General features: G+C 43.1%; 1 protein-coding gene across 2 annotated transcripts in view; it reads left to right on the plus strand.

Moving 5' to 3' along the window:
* The first annotated feature begins 1,304 nt into the window (after positions 1-1,304).
* Positions 1,305-20,508, plus strand: part of CAT (catalase) — an 81,036-nt gene continuing 61,832 nt past the window's right edge. Inside the window, exons 1-3 of one of the 2 annotated variants that reach the window (XM_073604212.1) lie at positions 1,375-1,455; positions 14,950-15,006; positions 19,841-20,009. In XM_073604212.1, the coding sequence (XP_073460313.1) occupies positions 1,390-1,455; positions 14,950-15,006; positions 19,841-20,009 (292 nt within the window). In that variant the 5' untranslated portion in view covers positions 1,375-1,389. Of the gene's footprint in view, positions 1,456-14,949; positions 15,007-19,840; positions 20,010-20,508 lie in introns of both variants that reach the window. The other variant, XM_073604213.1, reaches the window with a different exon arrangement.

Genomic DNA, 20,508 nt, shown 5'->3' on the forward strand with positions numbered 1-20,508 from the left:
ATGGCTGTGACTGCTACAGTGTGTATCCCCAGGTACGTCCCCTTTAAGAAGCGGTGTCGCGAGCGTGTGCGCGCCCGCCGCGATCTCGATGTCCGCCGGGTGCCTGCGATCGTGTCACGGAGAGGAAGAATGGGGAGATGCTTATGTAAACAAAGCATTCCCCGTTCTGCCTTGTGACAGGGCACTGATCTATTGCTCTCTGCGATCGATCGAGAGCAGTGATCACTGTCATATGTGTTCAAGCCACTCCCCCTCACAGTTAGAATCACTCCCTAGGACACACTTAACCCCTACAGCGCCACCTAGTGGTTAACCCCTTCAGTGCCAGTGTCATTTACACAGTAATCAATGCATTTTTAATCGCACTGATCGCTGTATAAATGACAATGGTCCCAAACATGTGTAAAAAATGTCCGATGTGTCCGCCATAATGTCGCAGTCCTGATAAAAATAGCAGATCGCCGCCATTACTAATAGAAAAACAAAATTAAAAATAAAAATGCCATAAAACTATCCCCTATTTTGTAGACGCTATAAATTTTGCGCAAACCAATCAATATACGCTTATTGCTTTTTTTTTTACCAAAAATATGTAGAAGAATACATAATCAGCCTAAACTGAGGAAAAAAATAGTTTTTTTATATATTTTTGGGGGATAATTATTATAGCAAAAAGTAAAAAATATTGCTTTTTTTTTTCAAAATTGTCGGTCTTTTTTTGTTTATAGCGCAAAAAATAAAAACCGCAGAGATGATCAAATACCACCAAAAGAAAGCTCTATTTCTGGGAAAAAAAGGACGTCAATTTTGTTTGGGTACAGCGTCCCACGACCGCACAATTGTCAGTTAAAGCGACGCAGTGCCGAATCGCAAAAAACGATCTGGTCTTTGGGCAGCCAAATGGTCCGGGGCTGAAGTGGTTAAATACCACCAAAAGAAAGCTCTATTTGTGTGGGGGTAAAAAAAAAATGATAACGTCGTCTGGGTACAGTGGTGCATGACCGCTCAATTGTCATTCAAAGTGGGACAGCGCTAAAAGCTGAAAATTTGGCCTGGGCAGGAAGGGGGGTAAAAGTGACCAGTAGGCAAGTGGGGTAAACCTGTCTGTTCAGGCCTCTTTCAAACCTGCTGATATCATGTTCTGTATGGTCCATGATGTCTCTCGGAGATATGGCACTGCACTGGTAATTGTGCACACAGCTCTGTACATACAGACAGATACCTCAATCTATAGAATAATGCAGACACCTCCTTCTTTTTTTATTTGTGTCATGACATATAATTTGGCATATGAGCTGAAGTGCTTTGCATACCTGAGCTGGAGGGAGGAGATAGAGCGTCACTCCTATATAAAGATGGGGATATGTGTTTTGTAACTCACTCGGCATCATGGCTGGAAGGTGCAGCTACGTCCCCCACTCACAGAAAATCCAACAGGACACCCATGGAGCAGAGGTAGGAACAGATCACTTCCCCGGGATTACCATCTACTGAGGAACATACACTCATTTTGGGATGCATTCAAGTATTACTAAAGGCAAAACTTTATTTTTTAGTGTTGGATACAGTGGGACTAGAACACATGTCAGGTTTTAGTTGCTATTGGTGTCCCCATTAGGGAGGCTCATCCTCTAATTGTCCTGTTTACCATTATCATTGAAAGTGAAAGAAAATCCCAAATTTTGGGTTGTCACCAGACAAGGAATAGAGGGGAAATCTTCCAATGGGGACACTAGTTCTGGTGACAGCTTAACTTTGGAGGGATTTGCTCTCACTTCCTGTTTTGGCTATGGGATAGGTAATGAAGGGGAAATCTCCCCAATGGGACCTGACAGGGGTTATACCCCTCCCTTAAGTGGGGTACACACTAATGCCCCGTACACACCATCTGAAAATCGGATGACAGATCGTCCGACTTTTTTCGCTTACTAGTGGCAAGTAGAATTTAAATAGGTTACTAAAGTCACGAAAATTCGCGAATGACAGAAAAAACAAAACGGAAGTGATGTCATGTGTTGTAGTGTATTTGTATTATATTTTCGGACGACAACTGTACTGACAAGATGAAAATCGTACGATCTGGAAAATTTTCGTGCATGTCCGATTGAATAATATCTGAGGAACTGTCGTGATCAGCTCTGTACTAACGATTTAATTAGCGTACGATTGCGTCAAAAGGGCTATTATTCGTACGATTTTCGGATCGTGTGTACGGGCCAATCTAAGAAAATCAGGCGAACGTTTGATTTATTTTTTTTTCTCTGTTTTCACAGCAAATGGGAACCGATGAAAGGAAATTCTTACGAATATTCTCGTACAACAAAGGCTTTTTTTGTTTATTGTTTCTGATCATGCGCAGTCTTTCTTTACTGTTTTTTCTTGTACGAAAACGGTACACATTAAACAAAAATCGTTCGTTCTGTTCCCATACGAGAGAGAATTTGGTAGTTGTCCCTTCGGGAATTTTCATGCGAAAATTCAGAATCAGCTGTCAAAAGATGTGTACATGCTATACGAAAATCGTACAAAAATTCTTTGGAGGAAAATGTTCGCCCTATTTTCTTATAGTGTGTACGAACCTTAACTCTTTCCAAAATGAAAAATAAAGGTGTGTGGTGTTTTTCTTTTTAATTTTTTTTTTGTATTTTTTCCCCCTTCAGTTCTACTTTTAACTGCTTCCGGACCGCCCCATGTACGTTTCGGGTGCGCACCACTTCCGCAATGATTGGACACAGAGGGAGCGGCTGCGATGGCCACTGTGACCCGATGGTTCACAGGAGAGACGGAGCAGCAGTGTCTAAACAAAGCACACCGCTGCTCTTTCAGGGAGGAAAAGAGAGAGAGAGAGAGCATGTTTCAGCTAAGCTGAATCGGCTCTCTCTTTTCCTCCAGTGAATCCACTCCCCCCCTTCCTTTCCAGTGTCATTTATACAGTGATGAATGTGAAAAAATCCTGGACAGCCGCACTCAAAATGATAATTGCCTTTATTAGTAAAAACAACAAAAATACATGCCACAGCAAGAAGTAAGGGAAACTGACGCGTTTCACACTATAACAAGTGATTAATATTAAGCACTTGTTATAGTGTGAAACGCGTCAGTTTTTCATAGCTATGATTAAAGTGGGGTTCCACCCAAAAAAAAAAAAAACTACATGAAAAATCTTTAAAAAAAAATTTAAAAAAACATTTGGATATTTTTTTTTTTTTTACTTACCTCTAAATGCCTGTTGCTAGGGGGTCCCTCGTAGTCTGCCTCTTCCAGTGCCTGGGCTGGTGACATCACTTCCCCCTCGGCACAGGAAGGGCTCAGCTCTGCTCCCTCCCTCCTGTCAATCATCTGGGACCCATTACAGGTCCCAGGTGACTGAGCGGCCAATCGCGGCGCGCGGTGCCACTCGCGCATGCGCAGTGGGTGCCAGGCTGTGAAGCCACAGCCCGGCGCCCACAGTTGCAATGCCGGCGCCGCTGAATGGAGGGGGAAACGAGCGGGCCTTCGGTGTCCAATTAAAAGTCAGCAGCTGCAGTATTTGTAGCTGCTGACTTTTAATTTTTTTTTTTTTTAACTGGACCTCGGGTGGAACTCCTCTTTAAGCACTTGTTATAGTGTGAAACGCGTCAGCTTCCCTTACTTCTTGCTGTGGCATGTATTTTTGATGTTTTTACCAATAAAGGCAATTATCATTTTGAGTGCGGCTGTCCAGGATTTTCTCACATTCATCGTTATAAGCATTGCCGGCACCTGAAGCTTCCAGTTTGGAGGAGAGGTTCCTGATTGACCTTCTCAGAGCGGTGATTTTTCTTTTCTCATTTATACAGGGATCAGTGCTTTTTTTACATTTTTTATTGTATTATAGCAGAAAGTAAAAAATATTGTTGTTTTTCAAAATTGTCGCTTTTTTTTTTGTTTGTTTATAGCGCCAAAAATAAAACCCGCAGAGGGGATCAAATACCACCAAAAGAAAGCTCTATTTGTGGGAAAAAAAGACGTCAATTTTATTTGGGAACAACGTCGCACGACCGCACAATTGTCAGTTAAAGCGACGCAGTGCCGTACCTCAAGAAACAGCCTGGTCATAAAGGGGGTAATACCTTCCGGGGCTGAAGTGGTTAAACAACACTAAACTTTAACCTTATTTCCCAAAAATAAGCCATACACGTCCACCACTTACTGGCCCTGTGATTTATTTTTCATGAAATTGTTTCTTATGCCCCGTACACACGGTCGGACATTGATCGGACATTCCGACAACAAAATCCATCGGATTTTTTCCGACGGATGTTGGCTCAAACTTGTCTTGCATACACACGGTCACACAAAGTTGTCGGAAAATCCGATCGTTCTGAACGCGGTAACGTAAAACACGTACGTCAGGACTATAAGCCGGGCAGTAGCCAATAGCTTTCATCTCTTAATTTATTCTGAGCATGCGTGGCACTTTGTGCATCAGATTTGTGTACACACGATCGGAATTTCTGACAACGGATTTTGTTGTCGGAAAATTTTATAGCCTGCTCTCAAACTTTGTGTGTCGGAAAATCCGATGGAAAATGTGTGATGGAGCCCACACACGGTCGGAATTTCCGACAACAAGGTCCTATCACACATTTTCTGTAGGAAAATCCGACCGTGTGTACGGGGCATAACTGTGTTTTTTTGCCTCTTTGTTATGTTGTCACTTCTGATTGTTTGGAATGAGCAGTGCACGTTAGTTTTGGAGGAATTCAGTGCGGAGATGGGCTTTGTAACCCATGGCAACCAATCAGTCAGCATCTTTCAGCAGCCAAAGCAGAGAAAGTTGGTTGCTAAGGGTTACTGCTCTTCCATGTGAATTCCTGCTTTATGAAATGAAGGTATATAGCGTGGAGGTAAACATCAGGGGTGAGCTTTCTTCTTGTTTATGAGGACAGCTGGCTTCTGATTGGTTGCTATGAGGTTCACCGCTGCTTTTTTTTTTTTTTTTTTTTTTTGTTCTCTTGTTTGTAAGTCAGAATATTTGTGGTTGCTCATAGTAGCAGCCATGTAGATTGATCTTTATATGTACTGCATTGGAAAACAATTGGAAAACACCGATCATCCATAAGGTTAGGATCACCAATTCGTTAAGTGAATGCGTTGCTTATCGTGTTACAATGGCATCTATAAGTTGGTGGGATATATTAGGCAGCGGGTAAATGTTGTCTCTGAAGTTGATGTGTTTGAAACTAGAAAAAAATGTACTTTGCAGTTTGCTGTGTATGGGGCTGTGTAGCTGCAGACCGGTCAGGGTGCCCATGCTGACCCGTGTCTACAGCCAAAGGCACCTACAATGGGCACATGAGCATCAAAACTGGACCATGGAGCAATAGAAGAAGGTGGCCTAGTCTGGTGAATTATCTTTTCTTTTACATCATGTGGATGGCCGGGTACACCTGAGTCTCTTCTTACCTGTCGAAGTGACAGCACCAGGACGCAGTATGGGAAGAAGACAAGCCAATGGAGGCAGTGTGATGCTTTGAACAATGTTCTGCTGGGAAACCCTTTGTCCTGCCATTCATGTGGATGTTACTTTGACACGTATTACCTATCTAAACATTGTTGCTGACCAAGAACACCACTTCGTGGAAATGGTATTCCCTGATAGCAGTGGCCTCTTTCAGCGGGATAATGTGCCCTGCCACACTGCAAAAATGGTTCAAGAATGGTTTGAGGAACACAGTAATGAATTTGAATTGTTTTGGCCTCCAAATTCTTCAGATCTAAATCCAATCGGGTATCTGTGGATGTGTTGGAAAAACAAGTGTGATCCATGGAGGGCCCACCTCAGAACATACGGTATGTAAAGGGTCTGTTATTGACCGCTTGGTGCCAGATACCACAGCATACCTTTTTTAGAGGTTTATTGGAGTCCATGCCTCGATGGGTCAGGGTTGTGTTGGTGGCAAAAGTGAGACCTATTCAATATTAGGTGTGTGGTCATAAAGTTATGGCTGATCACTGTATAGATGATCAGGGAAGTCCATTCCCCAATTACCCCTGCGACTGGTGAAACCAGAATTGACGTATGTTTCCTTCTGCATAATGCTGTAACATTATATTAGTGTATTTTTGCATGGACTTCCATTGTCCGTGAGCTTTGAAACAAATAAAAAGATTTTTCTTTATACTTTTTCCACGATAATTTAGTTACGAGATTCCATTTAAAAAAAAAATGAAAATAAAATTCTCTGTATTGTGGCTTATACAGTAGCTCACAAAAGTGAGTACACCCCTCACATCTTTGTAAATTCTTTATTCTATCTTTTCATGTAACAACACTGAAGAAATGACACTTTGCTACAATGTAAAGTAGTGAGTGTACAGCTTGTATAACAGTGTAAATTTGCTGTCCCCTCAAAATAACTCAACACACAGCCATTAATGTCTAAACCGCTGACAACAAAAGTGAGTACACCCCTCACATCTTTGTAAATTCTTTATTCTATCTTTTCATGTAACAACACTGAAGAAATGACACTTTGCTACAATGTAAAGTAGTGAGTGTACAGCTTGTATAACAGTGTAAATTTGCTGTCCCCTCAAAATAACTCAACACACAGCCATTAATGTCTAAACCGCTGACAACAAAAGTGAGTACACCCCTAAGTGAAAATGTCCAAATTGGGCCCAAAGTGCCAATATTTTGTGTGGCCACCATTATTTTCCAGCACTGCTTTAACCCTCTTGAGCATTCAGTTCACCAGAGCTTCTCAGGTTGCCATAGGTGTGCGCAGCCTATTGCATTAGGGTGTGCACCCTTAAGCTCAAACACACATGCATGTGTATGTGTCTACATATATATGAACCCGGCACATTGATCTCCCTGACGCCACAGTGAAAGAGAAGAGCATAAACACTTTTCTTATGGCAGAGCAGGTAAGAGGGAGATCTTTACCATGTTCCTGCTGCTACACAGAGCGATAACACTAATGCGCATGGGGTGATTAGGGTGTGCCTGGGCACACCCGGCACACCCTGTGCGCACGCCTATGCAGGTTGCCACTGGAGTCCTCTTCCACTCCTCCATGACGACATCACAGAGCTGGTGAATGTTAGAGACCTTGCGCTCCTCCACCTTCCGTTTGAGTATGCCCCACAGTACATGTTGGCATTCATGGTTCCCTCAATGAACTGTAGCTCCCCAGTGCTGGCAGCACTCATGCAGCCGCCGACCATGACACTCCCACCACCATGCTTGACTGTAGGCAAGACACACTTGTCTTTGTACTCCTCACCTGGTTGCCGCCACACATGCTTAACACCATCTGAGCCAGATAAGTTTATCTTGGTCTCATCAGACCACAGGACATGGTTCCAGTAATCCATGTCCTTAGTCTGCTTGTTGTCAGCAAACTGTTTGCCGGCTTTCTTGTGCATCATCTTTAGAAGAGGCTTCCTTCTGGGACGACAGCCATGCAGACCAATTTGATGCAGTGTGCGGCGTATGGTCTGAGCACTGACAGGCTGACCCTCCCACCCCTTCAACTCTATAGCAATGCTGGCAGCACTCATATGTCTATTTCCCAAAGACAACCTCTGGATATGATGCTGAGCACGTGCACTCAACTTCCTTGGTCAACCATAGCGACATCTGTTCTGAGTGGAACCTGTCCTGTTAAACCGCTGTATGGTCTTGGCCACCGTGCCGCAGCTCAGTTTCAGGGTCTTGGCAATCTTCTTATAGCCTAGGCCATCTTTATGTAGAGCAACAATTCTTTTTTTCAGATCCTCAGAGAGTTCTTTGCCATGAGGTGCCATGTTGAACTTCCAGTGACCAGTATTAGAGATTAAGAGTGATAACACCAAGTTTAACACACCTGCTCCCCATTCACACCTGAGACCTTGTAACACTAAAGAGTCACCATGACACCGGGGAGGGAAAATGGCTAATTGGGCCCAATTTGGAAATTTTTACTTAGAGGTGTACTCACTTTTGTTGCCAGTGGTTTAGACATTAATGGCTGTGTGTTTAGTTATTTTGAGGGGACAGCAAATTTACACTGTTATACAAGCTGTACACTCACTACTTTACATTGTAGCAAAGTGTCACTTCTTCAGTGTTGTCATATGAAAAGATATAATAAAATATTTATAAAAATGTGAGGGGTGTACTCACTATTGTGAGATACTGTATGATGTCTTAATAGTAATTTATTATTATTATTATTATTTTAGCAACCATTTGCATATCGCTTCTATTCTTGGTTTACACCTATGCATTTTTAGTGCTTTTTAGCAGAAATGCACTACAGAACATGACCCATAGGAAACCATGTTAAATAGACTGTAGTGCTTTTCTGCAAAAAAACACTAAATGCATAGACCAGGCCTTAAAACCCTGATGAAGGGGAAAAACTTCCCTGAAATGCGGTGGATGCTTTGTATATGAAGCTGGACAGACACCAATAATAAAAGTTTGTGGACTCTCAGTTCATTGGTTTTGCACTCTCTTTGGATCTTGGACCTTTTGAACCCTTGCACTTTATATCCCAAGGATCTGGTACCTCCCTGACCACATATGCCTAGCTGGGAACTTGCCGAATTTGACCCGGCAATATGGAATTTAGCTCTGGTTGCCGGTCATTACCTGATTGCTTAAATCTCCAGAATTCCAGAGATATAAACAAAGTTTTTAGTGTGTGTGTGTGTGATCACATTTTCTGAGTCACACACATTGCACTCTGCTATTAAGGGCTGGGAGAGGTGGAGGGAGAAGGAAGAGCTGTGCCTGTGCTAGAGCCTCGAGCAAAGTGGACAAGATGGACATGGCCTACCCCCATGGGGGAAAACACACATTGCTGGCAGGAACAGGGACATCGGGGACTGAAGATGCCCACAGAGGGGTAAATGTTTGATTGTGTATGCATTTTATATGTAAGCTGCATGTATGCAGTGTGTATGTAGGTTACATATATGGTATGTATGTGCTTGGTATTGCTATGTTTCTCAATTCCAGTCCTCAAGGCGCACCAACAGGTCATGTTTTCAGACTTTCCATTATTTTGCACAGGTGATCTGATCAGTTTGGCTGCCTTAGTAATAAGCACAGCCATCTCATCTGAGGGAAATCCTGAAAACATGATCTGTTGCTGCGCCTTGAGGACTGGATTTGAGAAATACTGGTATAGAGGGTGGTGGTGAAAAGAATCACAGGAGGTGATGTGCATTGGGCTGTATATAATCTTAACTTTTAAACTATGCGTGTTACACCTACCCCGCACAATCTGTACATTACACACCTTACCCAGCACTATGTATACTACACACACCTGACTTCCACACTCTGTACATTACACACCTAAACCCTGCACTTTGTATATTACACACACACACGACCTCCACACTCACACACCTGACCCCTCACCCCCATACTCAGTGTAGGGGTCAGGTGTGTAATATACAGAGAGTGTGTGTGGGGGTGGCTCAGGTGTGTGTGTGTAATATACTGTACATAGTGCAGCGGTCAGGCGTGTAATGTACAGTATATTACACACACCTGACCAACCCCCCCCCCACACACACACACACAATCTCTGTACATTACATACACCTGACCCCTGCACTATGTATACTACATACACCTGACCCACATTCTATGTACATTACACACCTGACCCCTACACTCTGTAAATTACACACCTGACCCCTACACTCTGTAAATTAAACACACCTGAATCTCACTCTGTACATTACACACCTGACCCCTACACTCTGTATATTAAACACACCTGAATCTCACTCTGTACATTACACACGTGACCCCTACGTGAATGTATATTACATACACATGACCCCTGCACTAGGCATATTACATACACCTGACTGGAGATGCACCAATACCATTTTATTTTTTTACGAGTAACGATAGTACTTCCCCCCCCCCTTTTTTTTTTTCAATGTGAAACATTTAAATATATGTTAAAGGTGTAAAAAATATTAACGAACAAAGCAAACAAAAAATATGTTTTTTTTTGTTTTTTTTAATAGTTTATAAAAAAGAAGGGAACAAAAAAAATCAGCAAGAAGATAATTAAATGGAGGATAAGGAGTTAATTGCCGGATTTCTTTTGCACTTCAGCCGTCAACAGGGGAATCCCAATAACAGCTGAATGAGTCATCAGTTGTTAAGGACGCAGCGGCCCCGCTCCTTAACAACCGATAATTGACGAAGTATCGGTGCATTTGCACGTGTACCGATACTCGTTCAAATGCTTAGTGTGGGCACCCATACCGGTATCGGTGCAACCCTACACCTGACCCCCATAGTCTGTACATTACACACCTGGCCCCTGCATTATGTACATTAATCAAACCTGTTTCGCACACCTGACCTCTGCACTATGTACGCTACCCATTCTGGTTCCCAGAACTATGTACGCTACCCATCCCCGTTCCCAGCACTATGTACGCTACCCATCCCAGTTCTCAGCACTATGTACGCTACCCATCCCAGTCCTCAGCACTATGTACACTACCCATCCCAGTCCTCAGCACTATGTACGCTACCCATCCCAGTCCTCAGCACTATGTACGCTACCCATCCCAGTCCTCAGCACTATGTACGCTACCCATCCCCGTTCCCAGCACTATGTACGCTACCCATCCCAGTTCTCAGCACTATGTACGCTACCAATCCCAGTCCTCAGCACTATGTACCCTACCCATCCCAGTCCTCAGCACTATGTACACTACCCATCCCAGTCCTCAGCACTATGTACACTACCCATCCCAGTCCTCAGCACTATGTACACTACCCATCCCAGTCCTCAGCACTATGTACACTACCCATCCCAGTCCTCAGCACTATGTACACTACCCATCCCAGTCCTCAGCACTATGTACACTACCCATCCCAGTCCTCAGCACTATGTACACTACCCATCCCAGTCCTCAGCACTATGTACACTACCCATCCCAGTCCCCAGCACTATGTACGCTACCCATCCCAGTCCCCAGCACTATGTACACTACCCATCCCAGTCCCCAGCACTATGTACGCTACCCATCCCAGTCCCCAGCACTATGTACGCTACCCATCCTGGTTCCCAGAACTATGTACGCTACCCATCCCAGTCCCCAGCACTATGTACACTACCCATCCCAGTCCTCAGCACTATGTACACTACCCATCCCAGTCCTCAGCACTATGTACACTACCCATCCCAGTCCTCAGCACTATGTACGCTACCCATCCCAGTCCTCAGCACTATGTACGCTACCCATCCCAGTCCTTAGCACTATGTACGCTACCCATCCCAGTTCTCAGCACTATGTACACTACCCATCCCAGTCCATAGCACTATGTACACTACCCATCCCAGTCCATAGCACTATGTACGCTACCCATCCCAGTCCATAGCACTATGTACGCTACCCATCCCAGTCCATAGCACTATGTACGCTACCCATACCAGTCCTCAGCACTATGTACACTACCCATCCCAGTCCTCAGCACTATGTACGCTACCCATCCCCGTTCCCAGCACTATGTACGCTACCCATCCTGGTTCCCAGAACTATCTACGCTACCCATCCCAGTCCTCAGCACTATGTACGCTACCCATCCCAGTCCTCAGCACTATGTACGCTACCCGTCCCAGTCCTCAGCACTATGTACACTACCCATCCCAGTCCTCAGCACTATGTACGCTACCCATCCCAGTCCTCAGCACTATGTGTTAAGCCTCTCCCACTGTGCAATTTTGCCACACCTACCATTCTCTGTGGCACGCATAGTGAGACACTAATAACTGTGCCCACTGCTCCTCCCCCTGTTTTTGCTCCCTACTTCAATCCTATTCTCAGGAATTGGATATGTATGTATGAATTCATGATGCCCTCAAGACCTATTGGCAGGGACAAAGTCGTTTGCTTTTTGAAATATTATGTTGGTCACTTCAAATATATATTTTATTAGTTTTCAATACAAAAGAGAGGGGCAGAGCCCACAACATACCACAGTGGTATATAACAAAAGGGGGTCGCAGCCTCCCGACATTGCATTATAGTAGTACATGTAATACGTCAAGGCATGTAGCATTATCATATCTTTAAATATATATATATATGGGTATCTTTGTTTCTCTGAGTTAGAATCTCAGTATGATATGAGAGTATAAATACCCTAGTCAGGAGGCAGCCACCAGAGAAAAAAAAAAGAGATAGAAGAAAAAGTAATAGATAGGGGGGAAAAGAAGTAAGAAGAAGAAACAAGAGGGGGGGGGTAAGAAAAGGGGTGGGGGTATTAGGCGTTCAGATACGTGAATCCCTGTTTACGATGATTACTGTAGGTTGTCGATCAGTATGAAATGGTAGGGTTTTAGCTCCTAAGGAGGGATTTACCCTCTTCTGAATACTTGAATATATTCCAATGAGTCCATGTTTTCCGATAGGTTTCCTGTCTATCTTGAGCTGTCATTATCAAGTCTTCCATTTTATTTATGTCTTCTACTTTTCTCAACCACATTGCTGTGGTATGTGGGGATTGCTGTTTCCACAACATGGGAATACAGGATTTGGCCGCATTTGTTAAGTGTCTCAGTAGAGATTTCTTATAGGTTTTGATTGGTATGGAAGAAATGTGGAGTAGAAAAAATGCCGGGTCATTTGGGATTTGGAAGTCAGTGAATTTTTGGGAAATGGTATGAACTGCAGTCCAGAAAGTTGTCAACATAGGACATGACCAAAACATGTGTAGAAGCGTTCCCTCTTCCTGGTGACAACGCCAGCAATACTTTGAAGTGTCAGGAAAAATTATATGTAATCGACTTGGTGTTAGGTACCACCTTGTCAGGATCTTATAATTCGTCTCTTGGACTTTAGTGCATATTGAGGACTTAAGGGAGAGACTAATCATGTTTTGTTTCTGGACTGTTGTAAAAGTGCGTTGGAGGTCTGTTTCCCACTTCATAATGCATGGTAATCTGGGTGGCTGGGGTGGGGTGTTCAATAGGCTGTACATGTTGGATAGGGTCTGCGGCAATGGCTCTGTGTCTTTACAACATTCTTCAAACGTGGTCAAAGGCCTGGTGTATGTTGGTCACTTCTATCAAACTGACAGGTTCACTAAGGGCTCTTGAACACAAGTGGCTAAGCCCATTTAACACAATGGCGTATTGCTATTAGTACAGTGTATGAACATATGCATAGCACCGGTCTCAGATAGCTTGCTAGAAAGATCCAGTAAATGTAGTTATTTTTTGTCTCCTCCGTAGTCAGTAGAGAGGCGTGTGATTATTTTGTGCTGTTCTAGGCTTCACTGACTGCAGGGTCTACTGTTTCCCCCTTCCTTCTGGTGGACTCAAGCATGTAGTGGGCTGGAAGAGGCAGATCCACAGCCTGAATTTTTGTGGTCTCGGCCAATCCCTGGGGGAGGGTGTCCGGTAGGTGGCTGGGGAGTGCATAAATAGTCTGGGGCCTGAGGCAGCCCTGGTTCTTGTCCAGGAGGAGAAGTTCCCAGACTGAAGGGGTTTTGCCCTTCTGGGCAGTGCAGATAACGTTCTTACACAAGCTCATCAAGATCCCAGCTAAGCTAGAGCTGGGGGGACCTATATAATTTTTTATTTTTTTGAGTATAGCTGGAGCTGACCAAGGGATTTCACAGAGGATCTGGTCTGGGAGTTCACGGGAGAAATGTCTGTCTGATATTGGAAGGAGGCATCCAAGTATCGAGGGACGTTGAGAGTAAAAACCTGAGTGTAGGTGTGATCCTAGTGACTATTTTCTGCTACTACTTATTCTCTGTGCATCAAAGGCAGTTTTTGTTTGGATTATGACTTTCCTTATGGGGTCTCAGTGCTGCTCCCTCCCTTAGATGTTACTAGAGGGAATTTATTAAAGGAGAAGTACAGCCAAAGCTTGTTTGGTTGTACTTCTCCTGTGGATCACAGGAGTGCAGTTTGTTCTGCACCCCTGTGACCTGTTTTCAGCAGACAGCGGGCTATAACCCACTGTCAGCTGATTTCACAGATCAAGTCCTGGCTTGGAAAAGATTGTCACCATATGATCAGGATCTGCCTACATGCCTGGACTGGCACCCAGCTCAGCCTCTCAGCAAGCTGCTGAGAATCTAAACCAGCTGCTCTCGCGCCCAGCCCCGACAGCCCAGCGATCCACTGAGGGGGGTCGAAGCAGAGAGCTAGTCACTGATGGGAGAACCGAGCGATCGGCCGTGTTTGTTTGCTCAGTTCTCATATTTAGAGCCAGCAAGGGACAGATGCAGCATCCACCTAGGTAAGTAGGGTTATCATGGGAGGAGAACCTGGGAAAGACCAGCAGGCCTTTTTGAGAGTGCTACGTATGCAAAGAATAGCAAACTCCAACATCTTTTGCATATGCATGTACACTGTACTTGTGTGTAGCACAGCACCACCACATACACGAGTAGGCAGAGCACAGCTATTCATGTCATTGAGCTGACAGGGTGGAGAAATGACGCCAGGAATTGCACCGAACGGGCTCAGCCACATTGTGCAAGAGTCCATAATCTTTATTTCAAAACAGAGCGAAGGATTTTTGTTTCCTGGATGTCTAAATATTGCAACTCTCATATTAAAAAGGGAGTAGTCAGTCAGCCAAGGCACTAATTTAAATCATTTTATAGCACTTTGCAGTCCTCAGATGCCTCCATCACCATTGCTGAACTCCTTCAGAAAATACAAGTTACCTGACTGTCCCTGGCCCTAGTATTTTTTTATTTAAACAATGACCTAGAACAATAGATGGAGTCAGAGATTTTAATCTGCTTTTCTTCCAGGTCTATGACTCAACATTACAGCCAGGGGACTAGTATTTTCAGAAGGAAGGGTAACAATGATAGCCTCCATACTGCCTTAATTTATTGATTGTTTTGTCATTATTTTTTTTTATTTTTTTTTTTTATTGATGGTAAACTTTGCTTTATAGATTTGTTTATCATAGACTTTGTTTAAGTTCCCCAGATATGTGACTGGTTCATTTTTACTGGATTCAGACTGTTCCATGTGCAGGGTAAGATGGTCACTCCTAGATACTTAATGGAATGGATTGCTCTAATATGGGAGAGAGTTGAGGTTCAGTGGCGTGGGAAGTAGGTCCGGTGGCAGTAGCATGGATTTTTGATATTGAGATATATATATATATATCTATATATATATAGATATATATATAGATATATATATATATCTATATATATATATATATATATATACAGTTGCTATAAAAAGTATGTGAACCCTTTTGGAATGATATGGATTTCTACACAAATTGGTTATAAAATGTGATCTGATCTTCATCTAAGTCACAACAATAGACAATCACAGTCTACTTAAACTAAACACAAAAAGAATTAAATGTTACCATGTTTTTATTGAACACACCATGTAAACATTCACAGTGCAGGTGGAAAAAGTATGTGAAACCTTGGATTTAATAACTGGTTGAACCTCCTTTGGCAGCAATAATTTCAACCAAACGTTTCCTGTAGTTGCAGATCAGATGTGCACAACGGTCTGGAGTAATTCTTGACCATTCCTCTTTACAGAACTGTTTCAGCAATATTCTTGGGATGTCTGGTGTGAATCGCTTTCTTGAGGCCATGCCACAGCATCTCAATCGGGTTGAGGTCATGACTCTGACTGGACCCCTCCAGAAGGCGTATTTTCTTCTGTTTAAGCCATTCTGTTATTGATTTACTTCTATGCTTTGGGTCGTTGTCCTGTTGCAACACCCATCTTCTCCTGCAAAATGTCTTGATAAACTTGGGAATTCATTTTTCCTTCGATGATAGCAATCCGTCCAGGCCCTGACGCAGCAAAGCGGCCCCAAACCACAATTCCTCCACCACCATACTTCACAGTTGGGACGAAGTTTTGATGTTGGTGTGCTGTGCCTCTTTTTCTCCACACATAGTATTGAGTGTTTCTTCCAAACAACTCAACTTTGGTTTCATCTGTCCACAGAATATTTTGCCAGTACTGCTGTGGAACATCCAGGTGCTCTTTTTCAAACTGTAAAAAGTTTCAATGTTTTTTTTGGACAGCAGTGGCTTCCTCTGTGGTATCCTCCCATGAAATCCATTCTTGTTTAATGTTTTACGTATCGTAGATTCGCTAACAGGGATGTTATTCTTCTTCACCTCATTGAGCAGTCTGCGCTGTGCTCTTGCAGTCATCTTTACAGGACGCCCACTCCTAGGGAGAGTAGTAGCAGTGCTAAACTTTCTCCATTTATAGACAATTTGTCTTACCGTGGACTGATGAACAGGAAGACTTTTGGAGATACTTGGAGATAACCCTTTCCAGCTTTATACAAGTCAACAATTCTTAATCGTAGGTCTTCTGAGAGCTCTTTTGTGCAAAGCATCATTCACATCAGTCAATGCTTCTCGTGAAAAGCAAACCCAGAACTGGTGTGTGTTTTTTTTATAGGGCAGGGCAGCTGTAACCAACACCTCCAATCTCATCTCATTGATTGGACTCCAGTTGGCTGACACCTCACTCCAATTAGCTCTTGGAGATCTCATTAGTCTAGGGGTTCACATACTTTTTCCTCCCGCACTGTGAATGTTTACATGATGTGTTCAATAAAAACATGGTAACTTTTAATTCTTTGTGTGTTATTAGCTTAAGCAGACTGTGATTGTCTATTGTTCTGACTTAGATGAAGAGATGAAGATCAAATCACATTTTATGACCAATTTGTGCAGAAATCCATATCATTCCAAAAGGGTTCACATACTTTTTATTGCAACTGTATATATATATATATATATATATATATATATATATATATATATATATATATATATATATATATATATATATATATATATAGACCAGAGGATTTGTCAAACTTTGACATGGGAGGCTACTGAGAGATCTAACCTGTCATTTCCAACATGTTAAAATCAGTGTGATGCTCGTAACTGTCAACAAGCATTTAAATATCTCAATATCAGATTTTTATGAGACTTATATGTCAGCATTGCCCTAGCCTTGGGGGAGCAAATGGCACACCCTACGAGTTCTACATGCCTTGAAAAGATTTTGAGTTGGGAGAATAGGCCCTGCTCAGTATTGAACTCCAAACTATGGGGGACCTTCCTTCCCACTTTGTCCTACCTTGAATCTTCCCTTAATCTGTCACACACTCTGAAGCACTCCCTGCCCATCAAAATGGACAATCTGTTAGGAAGTAAGTTTTATAAGATGCATCGGTGCTCAACTTACTTTTGGATTGGAGGCTGCAGTCCAGAACAAACTGCTCTCCACCTAAGGAAGGGTTCAGTGACCTGCATATGGGCCATACATATCCCTCATTATCCACCTTGGATAGGCAAAATACTCAGTTTAGGCCATGCACCACCCCCCCCCCCTAAGATAAAACCATAAAGATGTCTACTCACAAACCTAGACATCAAACTCGCTCTGCAAACCACATGAATGAAAGGTAAGGTGTATCTCGCGCCAAAAAATTAAGGTGAAAAATGTATTTAATAAGAATAAAAATAAAAGTGTAATAATTAATGAGCTGCTATCCCCAAACTAGATGATTTATATCATTAGTGCAAAGTGAAACTAAATTGGTAGGGAGCGCTTGAGTGAAACCCTCTGTGAGTGAGAGTTGCAACGAGTATAATCTATATGAAATAATTTATGAATTAGAATATAAAATAATAAAGCAGCAGCCTACCTACTTAAAAACTGATATTTATCTGACTGGTTCAATTAACTCATGCAGAAAGAGATAAATCTACTGCAATTAAATCACCAGTCACGTGCAAATATACACACCCACAGTAAACAGTCCTCTGAAACGTGATCGTATTGATTTGCCTTATGTGCTAACACAATAGTCCTATGATTAACCAAAGAAGAAAGTGTCACATATATAGATGAATAAAAATCCAAATGTGGTGAATCCTGTGAACAAATCTTCTATTCCTCAAGATAGATAACACATTTTTTCCTTAACCACTTTAATTATGAGTAAGCATCCATTGATGTGAAACGCGTTAGCTACTGTTCTCTGTATTTCCTGAAAGGTGACTGTATGTTGGATTTTTACGGTTTACAATAAAGATGTCTTTTTTTCGAAATGTGCGGCAGTCCAGGATTTCTTAGTTTCCATGGTCCTAAATAGGACCCAGCTGGCAGACGCGTTTCAAAGGACCAACCTTCTTCTGTGGCTCTGAATTAGAAGATTGGTCCTTTGAAACGCATCAGCCAGCTGGGTCCTATTTAGGACCCCCTTCCTTGGCTGGGTAGTCCAAGGATTGTGTGAGACATCAACCATTCATGTGGCTTGCAGAGCGAGTTTGACATCTATGTTTGTGAGTAGACCTCTTTATGGTTTTATCCTAATTTTTCATAAATCTGTTGGATAATGCAGTAGGCTAGCGTGCTCCTTCTTTCTTCTTCTTTTTTTTTCTTTTGCTTTTTCAACACGGTCAGGAGGACCCCCAGTCCTAGAGGGCAGCAAGACATCTCAGAAATTATCCAATGTTTTATCAGACATTATGGACACTCTAGAGTCAGTCCAATCATGCGCAAGAGTATCTTGTTGACTGAGTCCTTAAAGGGTCAGTTTGCTGTGGGGTCGGACCATGGTCAGTGAGAGTAAACCATGTCCCATCTTTGGTATTCCTGGAATTATTGGTGCCCCATCACTGGTGTCTGTGGGAGGAATAGACCCCCCCCATTAGTGGTGTCTGTGGGAGGAATAGTTGCCCCCCCATTAATGGTGTCTGTGGGAGGAATAGTTGCCCCCCCCGTCAATGGTGTCTGTGGAAAGAATAGTCACCCCCCCATCAGTGGTGTCTGTGGGAGGAATAGTTGCCCCCCCCCCATCAATGGTGTCTGTGGAAGGAATAGTTGCCCCCCCCATCAATGGTGTCTGTGGAAGGAATAGTCACCCCCCCATCAGTGGTGTCTGTCTGAGGAATAGTTGCACGCCCCCCCTCCCATCAATGCCATCAATGGTGTCTGTGGGAGTAATAGTTCCCCCCCCCGTCGATGGTGTCTGTGATAGGAATAGTTGCCCCCCCCTGCCGATGGTGTCTGTGGGAGAAATAGTTGCCCCAAGGGCCAGACAAAGGTTGCAGTTTGGAGACCCCTGCTCTAGGTTGATAGTAGAAAAATCCTGGCCACACCTTATCACTGGCTTCCTCTAGTACTCTCGAAGTGCAAGGGAAGAGCAAAAGCACGTCTCCGTCCAAGTCTTTTAGATTACAGAATGCACTGGGCAGAGTGGTCACACTCGGATGCCAATCTCACTACACATGTATTCAGACTGGTGTAACAGGAAATTAGGAGTAAACAGTGTGATAATGAAAGTTGCAAGTACAATGTCTGTCTGGCTTGGCTTGCAGACAAACTATTAAATACATAATTATGTAGATATAAGGGAGCTATTATACCTGCCAAAGGATCTATATTCCTGTCAATCCAGTTCTGAGATTAACACAGCCCTGTCACAAATCAGAGGCCTGTCTGGCAGGGCAGGAGGCCTGATTTTTCTCTTCTCCAGGTAACATTTACAGGTGACTGGATAACAAAAGCTGTATACTGATTTGCTCATTTCTCTTTACTCTCCTCCTGTCAGCATTTGCCCTGTTATCACATGTTTACTGCAGGACAACTGATTGGCTCATTCCAGACTGAACTCTGCTGTGCAATGGGATTGAAAGAGACTAAGACAAATTCAGCCACTCACATGGCTTGCACTGAAAAATTACATTTTGATGATGTGCTAATGAATACACAGCTGCATTAATTTTGACTTCTATATCTGCCTAGAATTCTGCTTTAAAGATAACCCTATGCATTCTACTATCTCTTTACAGAAGAAGTTGCTGACATCATCCAGTGGGATTCCCATTGCAGACCAGGTCAGCTCACTGACCGTCGGACCCAGAGGGCCGATTCTTTTGCAGGATTTGGTCTTATTGGAGGAAACGGCTCATTTTGTCAGGGAAAGAATCCCGGAGAGGGTGGTGCATGCCCGTGGAGCTGGTGAGAACTCAAACTTCTGGCCTCACAAGGAGGCCTCATGGCTTGCAATCAGATTCTCATTTTTAGCTCTTGTGTTGATAGGCTTGTGTTCACATCAAAACTGCTTTCCTCCCTATACAAGTTTATAGGATGCAAAACTGAGGCGTAAATCTCAGTGCAAGAAACCAGCCTCCCTGACCCCCAGCTGGGGCCCTTTCCACTGATCCCGGGCCCTCTGCTCCTGTCATTGCCTTTTATTAGAGTCCTGCAGCGGGACCTTTTCACGTGTTCTGCAACGGGCCCCCTTCCTGCTATTTTGGCCCTTCCCTACAGTGCTGGAATGTCAGGTTGCAAGTGAGATCTTTGTGACCCTGGTAGTTCCACCACTGGTGTCAGTAGTGTTTAATTTTTATTTTTTTTTAAAAATTTTTAACTTTATTTTTTTACAATTTTTTTTTATTATTTAAATTGTATTTATTTTTTTTTTTTTTTGGAGCCCTATTAGGGCAGCCCAATTGGA

Source organism: Aquarana catesbeiana, linkage group LG11 (assembly GCF_042186555.1).
Source record: "Aquarana catesbeiana isolate 2022-GZ linkage group LG11, ASM4218655v1, whole genome shotgun sequence".
NCBI classification, from domain to species: domain Eukaryota; kingdom Metazoa; phylum Chordata; class Amphibia; order Anura; family Ranidae; genus Aquarana; species Aquarana catesbeiana.